This window comes from Lotus japonicus, chromosome 1, assembly GCF_012489685.1.
Source record: "Lotus japonicus ecotype B-129 chromosome 1, LjGifu_v1.2".
In the NCBI taxonomy this organism is placed as follows: domain Eukaryota; kingdom Viridiplantae; phylum Streptophyta; class Magnoliopsida; order Fabales; family Fabaceae; genus Lotus; species Lotus japonicus.
In genome coordinates this window covers 107,504,462-107,518,530 of record NC_080041.1, presented here as the reverse complement: position 1 = coordinate 107,518,530, position 14,069 = coordinate 107,504,462, and the positions used below count along the sequence as shown (strand labels likewise).

The 14,069-nt window shown below is 34.2% G+C and overlaps 2 protein-coding genes across 3 annotated transcripts; both read right to left on the bottom strand.

Moving 5' to 3' along the window:
• Positions 1 to 799: 799 nt before the first annotated feature.
• Positions 800 to 4,659, bottom strand: LOC130732392 (protein DETOXIFICATION 9-like). Its single transcript, XM_057584448.1, has 7 exons — positions 4,297 to 4,659; positions 3,005 to 3,552; positions 2,796 to 2,882; positions 2,662 to 2,718; positions 2,202 to 2,440; positions 1,890 to 2,095; positions 800 to 1,169 (listed from the first exon to the last, which is right to left on the bottom strand). Exons 1-7 carry the CDS (start codon positions 4,555 to 4,557, stop codon positions 1,101 to 1,103), a joined length of 1,467 nt encoding a protein of 488 aa, XP_057440431.1. The 5' UTR covers positions 4,558 to 4,659; the 3' UTR covers positions 800 to 1,100.
• A 5,249-nt stretch (positions 4,660 to 9,908) lies between these two features.
• LOC130728930 (protein DETOXIFICATION 9-like) lies at positions 9,909 to 14,016 on the bottom strand. Of its 2 annotated transcripts, XM_057580514.1 has the most exons (8): positions 13,655 to 14,016; positions 12,225 to 12,769; positions 11,918 to 12,004; positions 11,783 to 11,839; positions 11,557 to 11,606; positions 11,368 to 11,427; positions 11,061 to 11,266; positions 9,909 to 10,311 (listed from the first exon to the last, which is right to left on the bottom strand). In XM_057580514.1, exons 1-8 carry the CDS (start codon positions 13,940 to 13,942, stop codon positions 10,249 to 10,251), a joined length of 1,356 nt encoding a protein of 451 aa, XP_057436497.1. In that variant the 5' UTR covers positions 13,943 to 14,016; the 3' UTR covers positions 9,909 to 10,248. The 2 variants fall into 2 exon arrangements, with proteins under 2 accessions (XP_057436497.1, XP_057436496.1); XM_057580513.1 differs by having other exon boundaries at positions 11,368 to 11,606; positions 13,655 to 14,013.
• Positions 14,017 to 14,069: the final 53 nt, after the last annotated feature.

Sequence of the window (14,069 nt, the reverse complement as noted above, 5' to 3'; positions counted from 1 at the left end):
CTATTTGTCTCCAATGTTGAAAATTTAAGTTTACGGAGTATAACATGTAAAAGGTGTACCGGAAACTCAATTTAAGTTATTCTGATATTAACACTACCAGATTCTTATTTCTACATTTAAAAAAAAGATTCTTATTTCTAATATGTTAAAACAAAAATGGGTTACATATTTTGGATCAAGAAAACAATTTAACCGAAGGTATTATGGGAAATTATTACATGATCGGGTGATGGGATTTGGGGTGGGGGAGTTTTTAACAACATGCTAAGTTTTTAGTTCCTCTAAAATTAGGAATGTTTAGTTTTAGTCTTTTATCTAACACGACACCATCACGTCACATGTCGCATCATATTCCACATGACGTGGGAAATGATGTGAGAATGCAATATAAGTGTTCACCAAACACGTGACCATTCAAATTTAGACGACCAAACTAAACTTTTTCCTAATGGTAGAGATGCCATTGCACATTTGCTCTGGCAATAGATAAAACTAAACATTACCATATTTGCAAGAACGAAAAACATATTTATCCAATTAATTTTACAAAAAAAAATTTTGTGTACATACAAAGTTAGGTGTGACACCTTTCCAACACATACATTAGCAATAACTTTTAATCTCCGCAAACTTATGTGAAGATTAAAAACTATCGCTAATATGTATTAGAAAGATGTAGTCCTTCTGTCTTAATTTTAACACATCAATACAATTAACTGTAGTTGATATGGTAAAGCAAACAAGCTCTAAATAAGCATTGGTATGAAATAAACATGCATATTGAATTAGTACATATTTTCAAAATGTTAAGTAACATGAACGTGGTTCACTCTAAAGGATTAAAGACCTTCAATTACACCATGGGTACAATTCCAGTTGTTTTTATCTACTAACATAATTAAGGCTCTCAAATCAGCATACAAACACACTTTCTAACAAGATTAGGCTCACCTAAAATGTGTGGTATATTTTAGAGAGTTATAAATTAGAAGTTATAATAATTGATAGGAAAACCAGTCTTTGAGTTTGAATAAAATACTGACAACAAATTGCCAGCACTTTCCTTTTGCTTCCACTCTTTCTATTGTCTACTAGGTTTCTTAAATTCGTAATAATCCATCATGGGCTTTAACTGACTTTTCAAGTATTCTCTCCCTTGCTTTCCATCCCTGCAATAACCAAAAAATAAAACCAATTAGATTAGAGCCCCTATTTCTCTTACATACATCCATTGCATTGGGAAAAAAAAGGTTTAAAACTAGTTGGGACAAAATGACAAATAGCATGTTTGTTTCCACCGTGAAATGTTTTAGAAGCTAAAAGTTTTAGTACATATTTGGATATACATCTACAATTGAGTTTAAAGGCAGAATCAATTCTAGAGAGAAGCTTAAAAGTTTTTCGGTTTCAGAATTGGTTCTCGAGAAAAAGAAGCTTATCCAAACATGTTATCTTAGAATTTGGGTGAGGTCTAACTCTACCACAAAAGTTAAACTAGAAGTGAGGATTTCTCTACCATCTATAAACACTTGTTTGGTCATATCTCTAGTCAATGTGAGACTTCTGAACACACCCCTCACAACTAGGACCAGACATCTGGAGCATGAAATTTTGCCAAAAGGAACATCTGATCTAGGATGGACTCAGATACCATTTTAGAATTTTGGTTAGGTCTAACTTTACCTCATAAAACCAGCTTAGAGGTGAGAATTGTTCTACCTTTTATAAGCACTTATTTGACCGTATTTCTAGTTAATGTAAGACTTTTCAACAACTATTAGTTTATGCGTAAACATGGCTATAATTCTGTGCAAATTGTGAAACCAAACATGCTATAAAGCAATTATGACCAATGGAGAAGTTACATAATAATAAACTCAAAAACCAACCTCTTTCTCCCAATCAGTTACCACTGTTACAACAGCCAGTATAATTGCTTGTAGAATAGATCCTGTTAGAATTCCTATCCAGAGTCCCTTGGCATTAAGATGTAAGACAAAACCCAATACCAATGCTATAGGGATACCTACGAGATAATAGGCTCCAAGGTTCACATAAGCTCCAGTTTTCTGAAATCCTCCCCCTCTTGCAATACCTGCACATATATACAAATCCACTTTTCATTGGTCACATTTTGTGCTCCATTGAAGATGTTGGTGGTGTAGTTTATGTTAGAAAAAGAACATCAAAAAGAAACTCACCAGAAAAAACTCCTATTAGACTATCTACACTAACAGACACACAAAGAAAGGGAACCATGTCTGCAACATAATCTGCAACTTCCTTGTCATTGCTGTAAGCATAGCCTAATATATGCCTACAACAAACAAACAAAATGCTGACAATAACTGCATCAGCAACTCCAAGAATCACAACAACATTAACAGAACCTTGAGCTGCCCTTGGATTCCCTGCTCCCAATTCATTCGAAACTCGAGTACTGCAAATCAAATTCACAGGATCATGTTGTGTCAGAAGATGGATTTGTAGTATCACAGGGACATGGATCCTCTCCATTTGCATGACTACCAGAGAAATGTCAGCCAATCAAAATGTTTTTTTAACTTATTTTGGATGGCTGTGATCTATCTCCAGTGGTCATGATGCCTCTCGAGAGAATCCAAACTCAGTATCATGGTACAAAGTTATGAAAAGGAAAACCTTGCAGAAGCTCCAATTGCGTAAGGAATGAAGTAGTGCAATGTAGTTGTGTTAAGGCTGAAAAAGTTTGAGATAAGTAAGCACCACCTTTCATGAGTTATTTCAATGATTGATAAGAAATTGATTCCACTCACCAGATTGAAAGAATTGAGGTTTCAAGTTGGGGATAAGGTAAGAGCCCAGCAAGTAATGTGAGTAGCTCAAATGACCACCATTCAAAACTATGAACATTGAGGTAAGTCATAAGAAAATCAATTAGAAGAAGAAAAGAGAAGACTAAGCTAGGAGAACCATTGTGTATTTATCTTCTAGGAGATGCAAAGTTATGTCATATAATTATTACCAAAACATTAGTCCAGAAGGGATAGCAAACCAGAAGAACTCTGCAATGCCGTTACGTAAAGCACAAATCGAAAACACAAACTTGGTTTTCTCACAAGCTGGAGAATAATTCATATAAAGTCCAAGCCAAATGACATTCAACCAATATGAAATTGCAATGGCAAATGCTGCTCCAACATGTCCCATTCCCAATTTAAACACCAGTCCCCAACATATAGGTACATGCAAACACAGAACCGCAATTGAGCTGAAAACCATGGGAAAGATCATACTCTGAGTCTGGAAGTAGCGAATCAGAGATTGAAGAACGGCGTAGCCATAGAGTGCAGGGATCAGGCACATGCAGTATTCCCGAGCTGCATGAGAAATTTCAGGTTCTTGACCAAACAGCAAGAGTATTTTATCTGTGAATATCCATATGAGAGTTATGGGGACACAAACCAAAGTCAGCGTGCAAATTGCACAGCAAGTGTAGTTCCCAATCTTTCTGAAATCCTCAGCACCATAGGTTTGGCCACATAAAGTTTCCAATGCACCAGCCATTCCGAGCTGCAAGAAATTTTAAAATCTAGTTAGTCATCAAGAACATATGGAGGACATTATTTAGAATCATAGAAGTTTTTGGGACAACTGTTTCATGACATGACATCAGAGCCTCTATGACCAAATAGTCTAGAGCCCGATCATTGTTTTCCCATTATTCTAATAAAAAGTATTTCATCTTAAGGTAACCGGGTCTGCACGCTTCAAACTCATTAGGCACTAGCATGAGGGAGTGTGATAGAAATATAAAATAAAATCACTCAGGTGTCTTCAGGAACAACTTAAGATTTTGGAAGAGTTACTTCAGGAACAACTTAAGATAGGTGAAAATTAATTTAAGGCTCCCCTACAATGGAGAATGAATGGAGACTTTCAACTCAATTATTTTGCAGATACTTCCTCAGAAACTTTGATATCAAAATAATTAGGAATTTTTATCAGCTAACTAAGAAGCTTCAATTTTTTCCAAAGTTCTGCATCCTAAGACTATGAATATGAAATGTCAATTTACTTAATGAGTTTTTAGATAAAACATAATTTGCACCCATTTTACCATAAAATTTGCTAAATCAAAGTGAACCAACTAAAGATCAAAATAACTGAGTCAAAACACTAGTCTACTATGTGCGAAAACACTATTTGGCAGAAAATATGATTTGTACTAAAATTAACAAATATGAAGGGTAGACCAAGCAAAAATGGGTGCATTGAACCTAAAAAAAACAAAGATGATAAAAGTTAGAAATTTACCAGAACACCAAAGCCAGTAACTTCAGCAAAAGAGGTGGCAATAGCCACCCCAGAGAAGGAGGCTAGAATCCCAAGATGTCCCACCATCATGAGTGACACAACTTGCAGAAGGTACTGAGAAACTGTCACAGCCACCATTGGAGCTGCCATGGATCCTACTTTCTTGAACTCTAGCCAAAATGCACCCTTTAATGGTGCCACCACCCCATCATTCTCTTCTTCACTCTTTGTTAGCAGTGGTGCACCTTCCTCGTTGCCCATTTTTCTGTGTAGCTCGAACAAAATGTAATTGTGTGATATCAAGGGAGGGCATATATAGGGGAAAAAATGAAAAACGTACTTCCTGAATGTTTCCTAAACACTAAACAAATCACAATATCTAATCGTCTGGAAAGTCACCTCATCAATTTTTCAAAAAAATACTTTATTTTTCCCTCCCTCCTGTAAATGATTTTAATGCTTTTAATTCCCTCAATCTTCTCCCCAATGCCTTAATCTTCTCAATTTTTTCTCTTTACAAATTCATGGTAGAGCATTCAAATCCCTCAAACGTCTCCCAAATCCCTCAATTTTCTCAAAAAAAAATTTTACTCTCTTTTTTAATTCTTGATAGAGTATATGTGGATTTTTTTATAGGCAAATATTAGTTTTTAATAATGTCAATAAATTAGTCTTTTTAGATGATTCGAACCCTGGACTTTTCATCTCACTCAACTTTTATGTTTCCTAACTCTTATCAATTGATATTACTCTTATATTCACATAGCATATGTGGATATCATTCATTCTCCCAAATCCCTTTATTTTCGATTTCACATTTTTTTTTCTCTCATTCATGATTTAGCATCCGGGAAAATGTAGCACCATGGATGTTATTATATTATCATATTATAACAACCTTGTATTTGTTCAAATAAGATTCTATATTTTTTTTTCTCCCGTAACAAAAAAAAAAAAAATTAAGGCTCTATATCAGGCTTCTCTCAAATATTGGATTTCTTAATTTCAGTCCAATTCTCAAACACTGTCCAATTCTTAAACCGGGGTTTCAGAATTTCATCCAAATATGAAGTTTTTTTTTTAATTTAATGCAGATTAACAAAGAAAAAAGCATAATAACTTCCGATGCCATTGATATGAATTTTGACGAAGCTTTATATATTGAAAATTATTTTAGAATATCTTTGATATGATTTTAAATCTTTTGAAATTATGAATTAAATTGTGTATTTATAAATAATTAAAAATTAAATTATTCTATCATCTATTTTTTAAACTCAAGTAAATTTTTAATGTCTTTAATATTATCTTTATTTTTTTAAATCATAAATTAAATTGTAATTAATTAAAAAATTAAATTATTCTATTTGAATGCTTAGTATTTTTTTTGTACATCAAAAGCTTAAAAACAGAAAAAGAAAGTTCCAAGGCTAACAAATCCGTAGTCAGGATGAGATTAAACTCAGGAGGAGGATCCTCCAGGCAAAGATAAGCACACTGGCGATCCGAACCTAACCCAGACAGTCTGATACATCATTTGCAATCATGGGCACATGAACAAGATGAACACTTCAATCCCGCTGAAGCAAATCATGAATCACCAAAAGCTCAGTAGCAAGCTCATGAAAATGATAGCGATCACCCCGAAGGGCTTCAACAATCTTTTGACAATGTAAAATACATAATTCCACCAACATGGAATTAAATTGTGATTAATTAAAAAAATGAAAAATCAAATTATTCTATTTGAATGGTTTAGTGTTTGACCCAGCTTTTTTTTGAACTTTTAAATTACTTTTAAGTCAAATGTGGGCCAAACACAATTTTGAAATGGTAGTGCAAACCTGTGGTCAATCAAGCACTTAGAAATGGTAGTGCAAACCTCAACTCTTATTAGAATTAGGTAGGTCTAACTCAACTAAAAAAATTAGCTTAAGAGTAGATGTTTGACTACCATTTATAAACACTTAATTGACCACATCTCTAACCAATGTAGGATTCAAACAATCCCTTTCTTCTCTCTATTATGTATTAAGGATGTCAACACCCTTGTTGGTATAAAAACAAAATTCACCAGGTTTTGAAATGATACTCAAAAATGCAAGAAGACAAATTTGAACAAGATGACGGAAGGAAGCCAAAGAAAATAATTTTCAAAGATATGCAAGATCACAAAATACAAATGAATTTTGCAGAGGTGGAAGCTCTTTTTTTTTTGTCCTTTGGCCACCAGTCTCTACAGGGAAAAGAGCCCCACGTGACTAATCTGGCTCGGGATACGGTAGTGATGTCCCTGGCCACAAAGGTATAATCTATATCACAATTCACAACTAATAGGAATAAAGATAAATTGTAAAAAGATGAGAGGAGGCTATATCACAATTTTGAGTATGTCAGGTTTTCACTTTTGTGGCTATTCATAACATATGAAAATTATTATTTTTTAAAATATTTTACCAAAACACATTTTCACTTAAAAGACACTTACACTTTTAAGCTATGAGAAAATTAAAACTGACAAACAACTTTTATTTTTTATTAGAGCTCTTATTTTTATCTTTAACTTTAAAGTAGCTTTAAAGCTTAAAAAAAGTTGGATCAAACGCTAAATATGTAAAATACATTATTCTACTAGTGTCGGTGTTGTAGTGAGATATTTTCAAAATTTTAAATCAAGAGTTAAGCATATTTTTTACACTAAAAAATAAAAATATATTAAAAAGTATAACAAAACAGTAGTAAAAGTTATAAGATTTATTACAATTTTAAAAACATTTGTGCACTGGACGAGCTATTTACTATTTAAAATTAATCACAGTTTATCTATCTATTTCTTCATAAATAGATAGATAGAAGGTTGGAAAAATCTATTTATTGGAAATTGTATTGGAAAAAAATATCTATTTATTTTTTCAAAGTAAATATATCTATTTCATCTTAATGTGAAATCGTAGTGGAAAAAATATATTAGGTTGGTAATTTTTCAAAAAAATTCAAGTCTCTATTTTAGAAACACAAAAAAAGTCAACCTTTGAATTAAGCACCTTCCTTACTTAATTCGTGGTATTAGTTATTTCAAGAGGAAGACAAATACCTTAATTATTTTAATTTAACAAGATTTGAGTACATAACTTTTTTTTCAAAGATTTGACTACATAAATTTTTTTTTGAAAGTATTTGACTACATAATTTGATTATATATATATTTATTAATATTTATTTAAATTCTTGAAATTTAATTTACTTATGGTTAATTGTATGTAGCGCTTTCAAGAATAAGCAAACAAGAGTTAAAAATTCTTGTAATTGATGATCAAAGATACAAAGATTTTTTTACTAGGAATTGATTTAACTTAATTTTTTTATGACGTACATTTGTTCAATTCATCTATATATTATAAATTTGTGTCATTCGTATTCTAGCTATGCATAACACAGATTCAATACTAATTTAAAATAAGAGGAAATCAATAACAAATCAACGGCGTAAAACCGTCCTTGCGGTTCGTCAAAAGCCATTTCGTAACATAAATCATTGTCCATTATTGGACTGGGCGGGACCTGCCCATGATAGGACCCGTCAAGAGTTAGAGCTTGGCGGGACTATATGACGACTAGGCGAGGCTTCCTATGGGCGACCAACTCTTTGGGCTGAGGATTTGCGAGGCCCAAGAGCCCAATTAGAATAGCATTATGATTTTAAACCGTCTCATAATAAAATGGGAGGTCATTCATTGTAAAATGGTTCTATTTTCATTATTATATTACACATTTATTTTGTCTTTGCTATGTCTGCTAGGGTTTTGGATTAAGGTCTCTTCTCTATATTAGACCTGGATCTAGAACACTCTCAAATAACACACAGTCTTCAACAAGTAATCAATCATATCGAGCTCATTTTACAACTTCGCAACCGTTACTAGGGATGACAATGAGTCTCGGACCCATAGAGTACCCGCAAAAAATACCCACTATGAGTAGAGTAAAAATTCGCTAGATGAGTATGGGGTTGGATATGGGTAGTTTACCCACAAAAAGTAGTGGGTATGGGTGCGGGCATGGGTATTATAGTACCCAACCCACCTCATACCTGCAGACACATAATATTATTATTTGATAATATATGAACAAATTAACTTAAGCTATAGCTTTCAAACTTACTCTATTTAAAAAAAAAAAATAGGTGAGTATTTAAGGTACTCATAATCATGTTTAATTTACTCCCACTTATTTTTAAAATTAGTAAGTTAATAACCTACAACTTAGGACTATATTATAAATTTAAAGCTATATCTTTCTCGCTTATTCCTTCTAAAAAACTATGCTTAATTGAATGATTTTATTTGTTAAGTATTTGGATAATCTTTTGTATTTTTATTTAAAAAGCTAGTTGTATTTTTGTTTTCTATTAACAAAAATAGTGAAAAATGCATTTTGGCTAGCTAAATTGCGGGTAATGGACACGAGTAAAGACATATAGGTATCCAAAGGGTACGGGACGGACATTCAAGTTGTTATCCACGCGGATACGAGATGAGTATGGGTAATTTTTTAAAATGCAGGTATGGGAATGGATACTATAGTACCCTACCCTGACCCTACCCATTACCATCCTGCATCTTACGGCAAAAGAAAATCTCAAAAGTCACATTATGAATATAAACCTGTAAAAAATAAAACTTGTACGATAGTCAAGACCTCAACCTCATAAGATCATTTCTAACCCACCGCTTTTGCAAAATGCCCCAAGACTGCGAGTTAAAGATATGACATTTCAGTTTTCAAGCCTCTGTAATTTTTGACACGCAAGAAAGTTTTTAGTATTCTATCAATACAAATATTACCTCTTACTCCGGTAAGTTTATGAATTCAGTGTCAATGCTATGATTTTCTCATTCTTCACTCGAGATATCACATTTTGAGGCCAAGAGAACAACAAAGAGTGATCATTTTGAATCATATTTTAAATATTAAAATAACTTGATAATAACCATTTTCAATAAATATAAGTTGATAGAAATTTACTTATTAAGTTGACAAGAAACATGTTCATTATTCACGAACGTGGAAAAACCGCTCTGCTAGGTTTTCATTTTCCTGCGTCAGTTGCCGTGTTTCGCCACCACCGCAATCGTTCTTTGTCTCGCCGCCACTCTTTCTCGGCTGTTGCTCCTTGTCGGTCGTCATGCGCTTCAGACCACTGTTGTTTTCCTCTATGTTATGTGTCACGACTTTGCTCTGCGTTTCAGGGATGAGGCTACGTGTTCTCCTTGGCCATGCGAGAAGGAGACGGTTTCAGGCGCTGCCAAGTAACATCGTTTGTCACTTCATTCGCTCTGCACCGCACGAAAAACATTTTTACCCAATTAATTTTACAAAAATTATTTTTGTACATACAAGTTAGGGGTGACACCTTTTTGACACATACATTAACATCAACTTTTAACCTCCGCAATCTTATGTGATGGTTAAAAACCACCGCTAATGTGTGTCCAAAAGAACCTTTCTATATATAATAACTCTTAATTTAAACACATCAATACAACTAACTATAAATTGATATGGTAAAACAAACAAGCTCTAAATAGGCATTGGTATGAAATAAACATGCATATTGAATTAGTACATATTTGCAAAATGTTCAAAGTAATATGAACGTGGTTCACTCTAAAGGATCAAAGACCTTCATTTACACCATGGGTACAAATCCAGTTGTTTTTATCAACTAACATGATTAAGGTTCTCAAATCAGCATACAAACACACTTTCTAAGTTCTAACCAAGATTAGGCTCATCTAAAATGTGTGGTATATTTTAGAGAGTAATAAGTTGCAAGTATAATAATTGATTGGAAAACCAGCCTTTGAGATTGAATAAAATACTGACAACAAATTGCCAGCACTTTCCTTTTGCTTCACTCTTTCTATTATTCTCCTACTAGGTTTCTTAAATTCATAATAATCCATCATGGGCTTTAATTGACTTTTCAAGTATTCTCTCCCTTGCTTTCCATGCCTGCAATAACCACAAAATAAAACCAATTGGATTAGAGCTCCTATTTCTCTTACTTGCATCCATTGCATTGGGCAAACAAAGGAAACAAAAAAAAGTTTAAAATTTGTTGGGAAAAAATGACAAATAGCATGTTTGGTTCCACCGTGAAATGCTTTAGAAGCTACAAGTCTTAGTACATGTTCGGAAATACTTCTGCAATTGATTTCCAAGCGAGAATCAATCTAGAGAGAAGCTTTTATTAAAAGTTTTTAGGTTTCAGAATCGGTTCTCGAGAAAAAGAAGCTTATCCAAACATGTTGTTCTTAGAATTTGGGTTAGGCCTAACTCTACCACAAAAGTTAGACTAGAGGTGAGGATTTCTCTACCCTCTATAAACACTTGTTTGGTCATATATATCTCTACCCTCTAGTTAATGTGAGACATCTGAACACACCCCTCACAACTAGAACCAGACATCTGGAGCATGAAATTTTGCCAAAAGGAACATATGATCTAGGATGGATTCAGATACCATTTTAGAATTTTGGTTAGGTCTAACTCTACCTCAAAAAACCAGCTTAGAGATGAGAACTGTTCTACTTTTTATAAGCACTTATTTGGCCATATTTCTAGTTAATGTAAGACTTTTCAACAACTATTAGTTTATGCGTAAACATGGCTTTTAATTCTGTGCAAATTGTGAAACCAAACATGCTATAAAGCAATTATGACCAATGGAGAAGTTACATAATAATAAACTAAAAACCAACCTCTTTCTCCCAATCAGTTACCACTGTTACAACAGCCAGTATAATTGCTTGTAGAATAGATCCTGTTAGAACTCCTATCCAGAGTCCCTTGGCATTAAGATGTAAGACAAAACCCAATACCAATGCTATAGGGATACCTACGAGATAATAGGCTCCAAGGTTCACATAAGCTCCAGTTTTCTGAAATCCTCCCCCTCTTGCAATACCTGCACATACAACTCCACTTTTCTTTGGTCACATTTGTGCTCCATTGAAGATGCTGGTGGTGTAGTTTATGTTAGAAAAAGAACATCCGAAAGAAACTCACCAGAAAGAACTCCTATTAGACTATCTGCAGTAACAGACACACAAAGAAAAGGAACCATGTCTGCAACATAATCTACAACTTCCTTGTCAGCGCTGTAAGCATAGCCTAATATATGCCTACAACAATAAAACAACATGCTGACAATAACTGCTTCAGCAACTCCAAGAATGACAACAATATATATAGCACCTTGAGCTGCCTTTGGACTTTCTGCTCCTAATTCATTCGAAACCCGAGTACTGCAAAAAAAATTCACAGGATCATGGTCTATCCGCAGATGGATGTGCAGTATCATGGGCGAATGGAGACTCTCCATGGACATAACCTTTCTTCAATGGTCATGTCATTGGAGAGAATCCAAATCCAGTATCATGGTACAAGATTATGAAAATGAACAAATAGAGTTGGAACAAACCTTGCAGAAGCTCCAATTGCGTAAGGAATGAAGTAGTGCAATGTAGTTGTGTTAAGGCTGAAATTTTTTGAGATAAGTAAACACCAACTATCATGAATTGTTTCAACAATTGATAAGGAAATTGATTCCACTCACCAGACAGAAAGAATTGAGGTTTCGAGTTGTGGATTAGGTAAGAGCCCAGCAAGTAATGTAAGTAGCTCAAATGACCACCATTCAAAACTATGAACATTGAAGTAAGTCATAAGAAAATCAATTAGAAGAAAAAAAGAGAAGACTAAGTGGATGTTTGGAAATCCTTCAATAATTGGTTTCTAAAGTTAGGGAGAAGCTTCTAGACTCCAGAATTGATTATGAGGAAAAAAGAGTTGATGCAAGCAAGCTATAAACTGACAGAATATTTATGTAATGGGAGATGCAAAGTTATGTCATATATGATTACCAAAACATTAGTCCAGAAGGGATAGCAAATCGGAAGAACTCAGCAATGCTAAGTAAAGCACTACTAGAAAACACAATCTTGGTTTTCTCACATGCTGGAGAATAGTTCATATAAAGTCCAAGCCCAATGACATTCAACCAATATGAAATTGCAATTGCAAATGCTGCTCCAACATGTCCCATTCCCAATTTAAACACCAGACCCCAACATATAGGTACATGCAAACACAGAACCGCAATTGAGCTGAAAACCATGGGAAAGATCATACTCTGAGTCTGGAAGTAGCGAATCAGAGATTGAAGAACGGCGTAGCCATAGAGTGCAGGGATCAGGCACATGCAGTATTCCCGAGCTGCATGAGAAATTTCAGGTTCTTGACCAAACAGCAAGAGTATTTTATCTGTGAATATCCATATGAGAGTTATGGGGACACAAACCAAAGTCAGCGTGCAAATTGCACAGCAAGTGTAGTTCCCAATCTTTCTGAAATCCTCAGCACCATAGGTTTGGCCACATAAAGTTTCCAATGCACCAGCCATTCCGAGCTGCAAGAAATTTTAAAATCTAGTTAGTCATCAAGAACATATGGAGGACATTATTTAGAATCATAGAAGTTTTTGGGACAACTGTTTCATGACATGACATCAAAGCTTGACCAAATAGTCTAGAGTTCAATCGTTGTTTTCCCATTATTCTAATAAAATTGATTTCAGCTTAAGGTAAGTGGGTATGTGCAGTGCTGCCAGTGCACTGTGCACGCTTAAAATTCACTACGCTCTGGCATAAGGGAGAGCGATAGAAATATAAAATAAAACCATTCAGGTGTCTTCAGGAACAACTTAAGCTTTTGAAAGAGTTAGTTCAGGACAGATGTAAATTAATTTAAGGCTCCACTGCAATGGAGAATGAATGGAGACTTTCAACTCAACTATTTTGCAGATACTTTCTCAGAAATTATGATATCAGAATAATTAGGAATTTTTATCAGCTAATCCTATCTTCTAAACAGGGAAGACAATCTCCTAGACCACCTCCTATAATCCCATGATCTCTTGCACCTCCTGACTAAGAAGCTTCAATTTTTTCCACAGTGCTGCATCCTAAGACTTTATGAAATGTCAATTTACTTAATGGGGTTTTAGATAAAACATAATTTGCACCCATTTTACCATAAAATTTACTAAATCAAAGTGAATCAACTAAAGATCAAAATAACTGAGTCACACTAGTTAAATGGTCATTACACACACAAAAGAGAAGCTTAATCTTTGTAACTCACACTAGTCTACAATGTGCACAAACACTATTTGGCAGAAAATATGATTTGTACTAAAATTAAAAATATGAAGAGTAGACTAAGCAAAAATTGGTGCATTGAACCTAAAATAATAAAATAAACAGAGAAGATGAAAAAAGTTAGAAGACTTTACCAGAACACCAAAGCCAGTAACTTCAGCAAAAGAGGTGGCAATAGCCACCCCAGAGAAGGAAGCTAGAATCCCAATATGCCCCACCATCATGAGTGACACAACTTGTAGAAGGTACTGAGATACAGTCACAGCCACCATTGGAGCTGCCATGGATCCTACTTTCTTGAACTCTAGCCAAAATGCACTCTTTAATGGTGTCACTACCCCATGATTCTCTTCTTCACTTTTTGTTAGCAGTGGTGCACCTTCCTCCTTGCCCATCTTTCTAGAACTTTCTGTGCAGAACATTAACAATGTTAATTTCCTCAAACAAAAATGTGATTGTGACTGCGTGTGATATATCAAATGGAGGGATTATATAGGGACCAGAAAAATGTACTTTCTGAATGTTCCCCTTAAATAAAGAATAAACAAA

Excerpts from the sequence above, each read along its gene's own strand:
- LOC130732392 (XM_057584448.1), bottom strand. The coding sequence starts at position 4,557 with ATGGGCAACGAGGAAGGTGCACCACTGCTAACAAAGAGTGAAGAAGAG. Across the intron at positions 2,441-2,661 it reads GCAATTGGAGCTTCTGCAAG|TACTCGAGTTTCGAATGAAT; the intron begins GTTTTCCTTTTC and ends TTTGATTTGCAG. Across the intron at positions 1,170-1,889 it reads TAACTGATTGGGAGAAAGAG|GGATGGAAAGCAAGGGAGAG; the intron begins GTTGGTTTTTGA and ends TGGTTATTGCAG.
- LOC130728930 (XM_057580513.1), bottom strand. The coding sequence starts at position 13,942 with ATGTTCTGCACAGAAAGTTCTAGAAAGATGGGCAAGGAGGAAGGTGCA. Across the intron at positions 11,840-11,917 it reads ACCTCAATTCTTTCTGTCTG|CCTTAACACAACTACATTGC; the intron begins GTGAGTGGAATC and ends AAAAAATTTCAG. Across the intron at positions 10,312-11,060 it reads TAACTGATTGGGAGAAAGAG|GCATGGAAAGCAAGGGAGAG; the intron begins GTTGGTTTTTAG and ends TGGTTATTGCAG.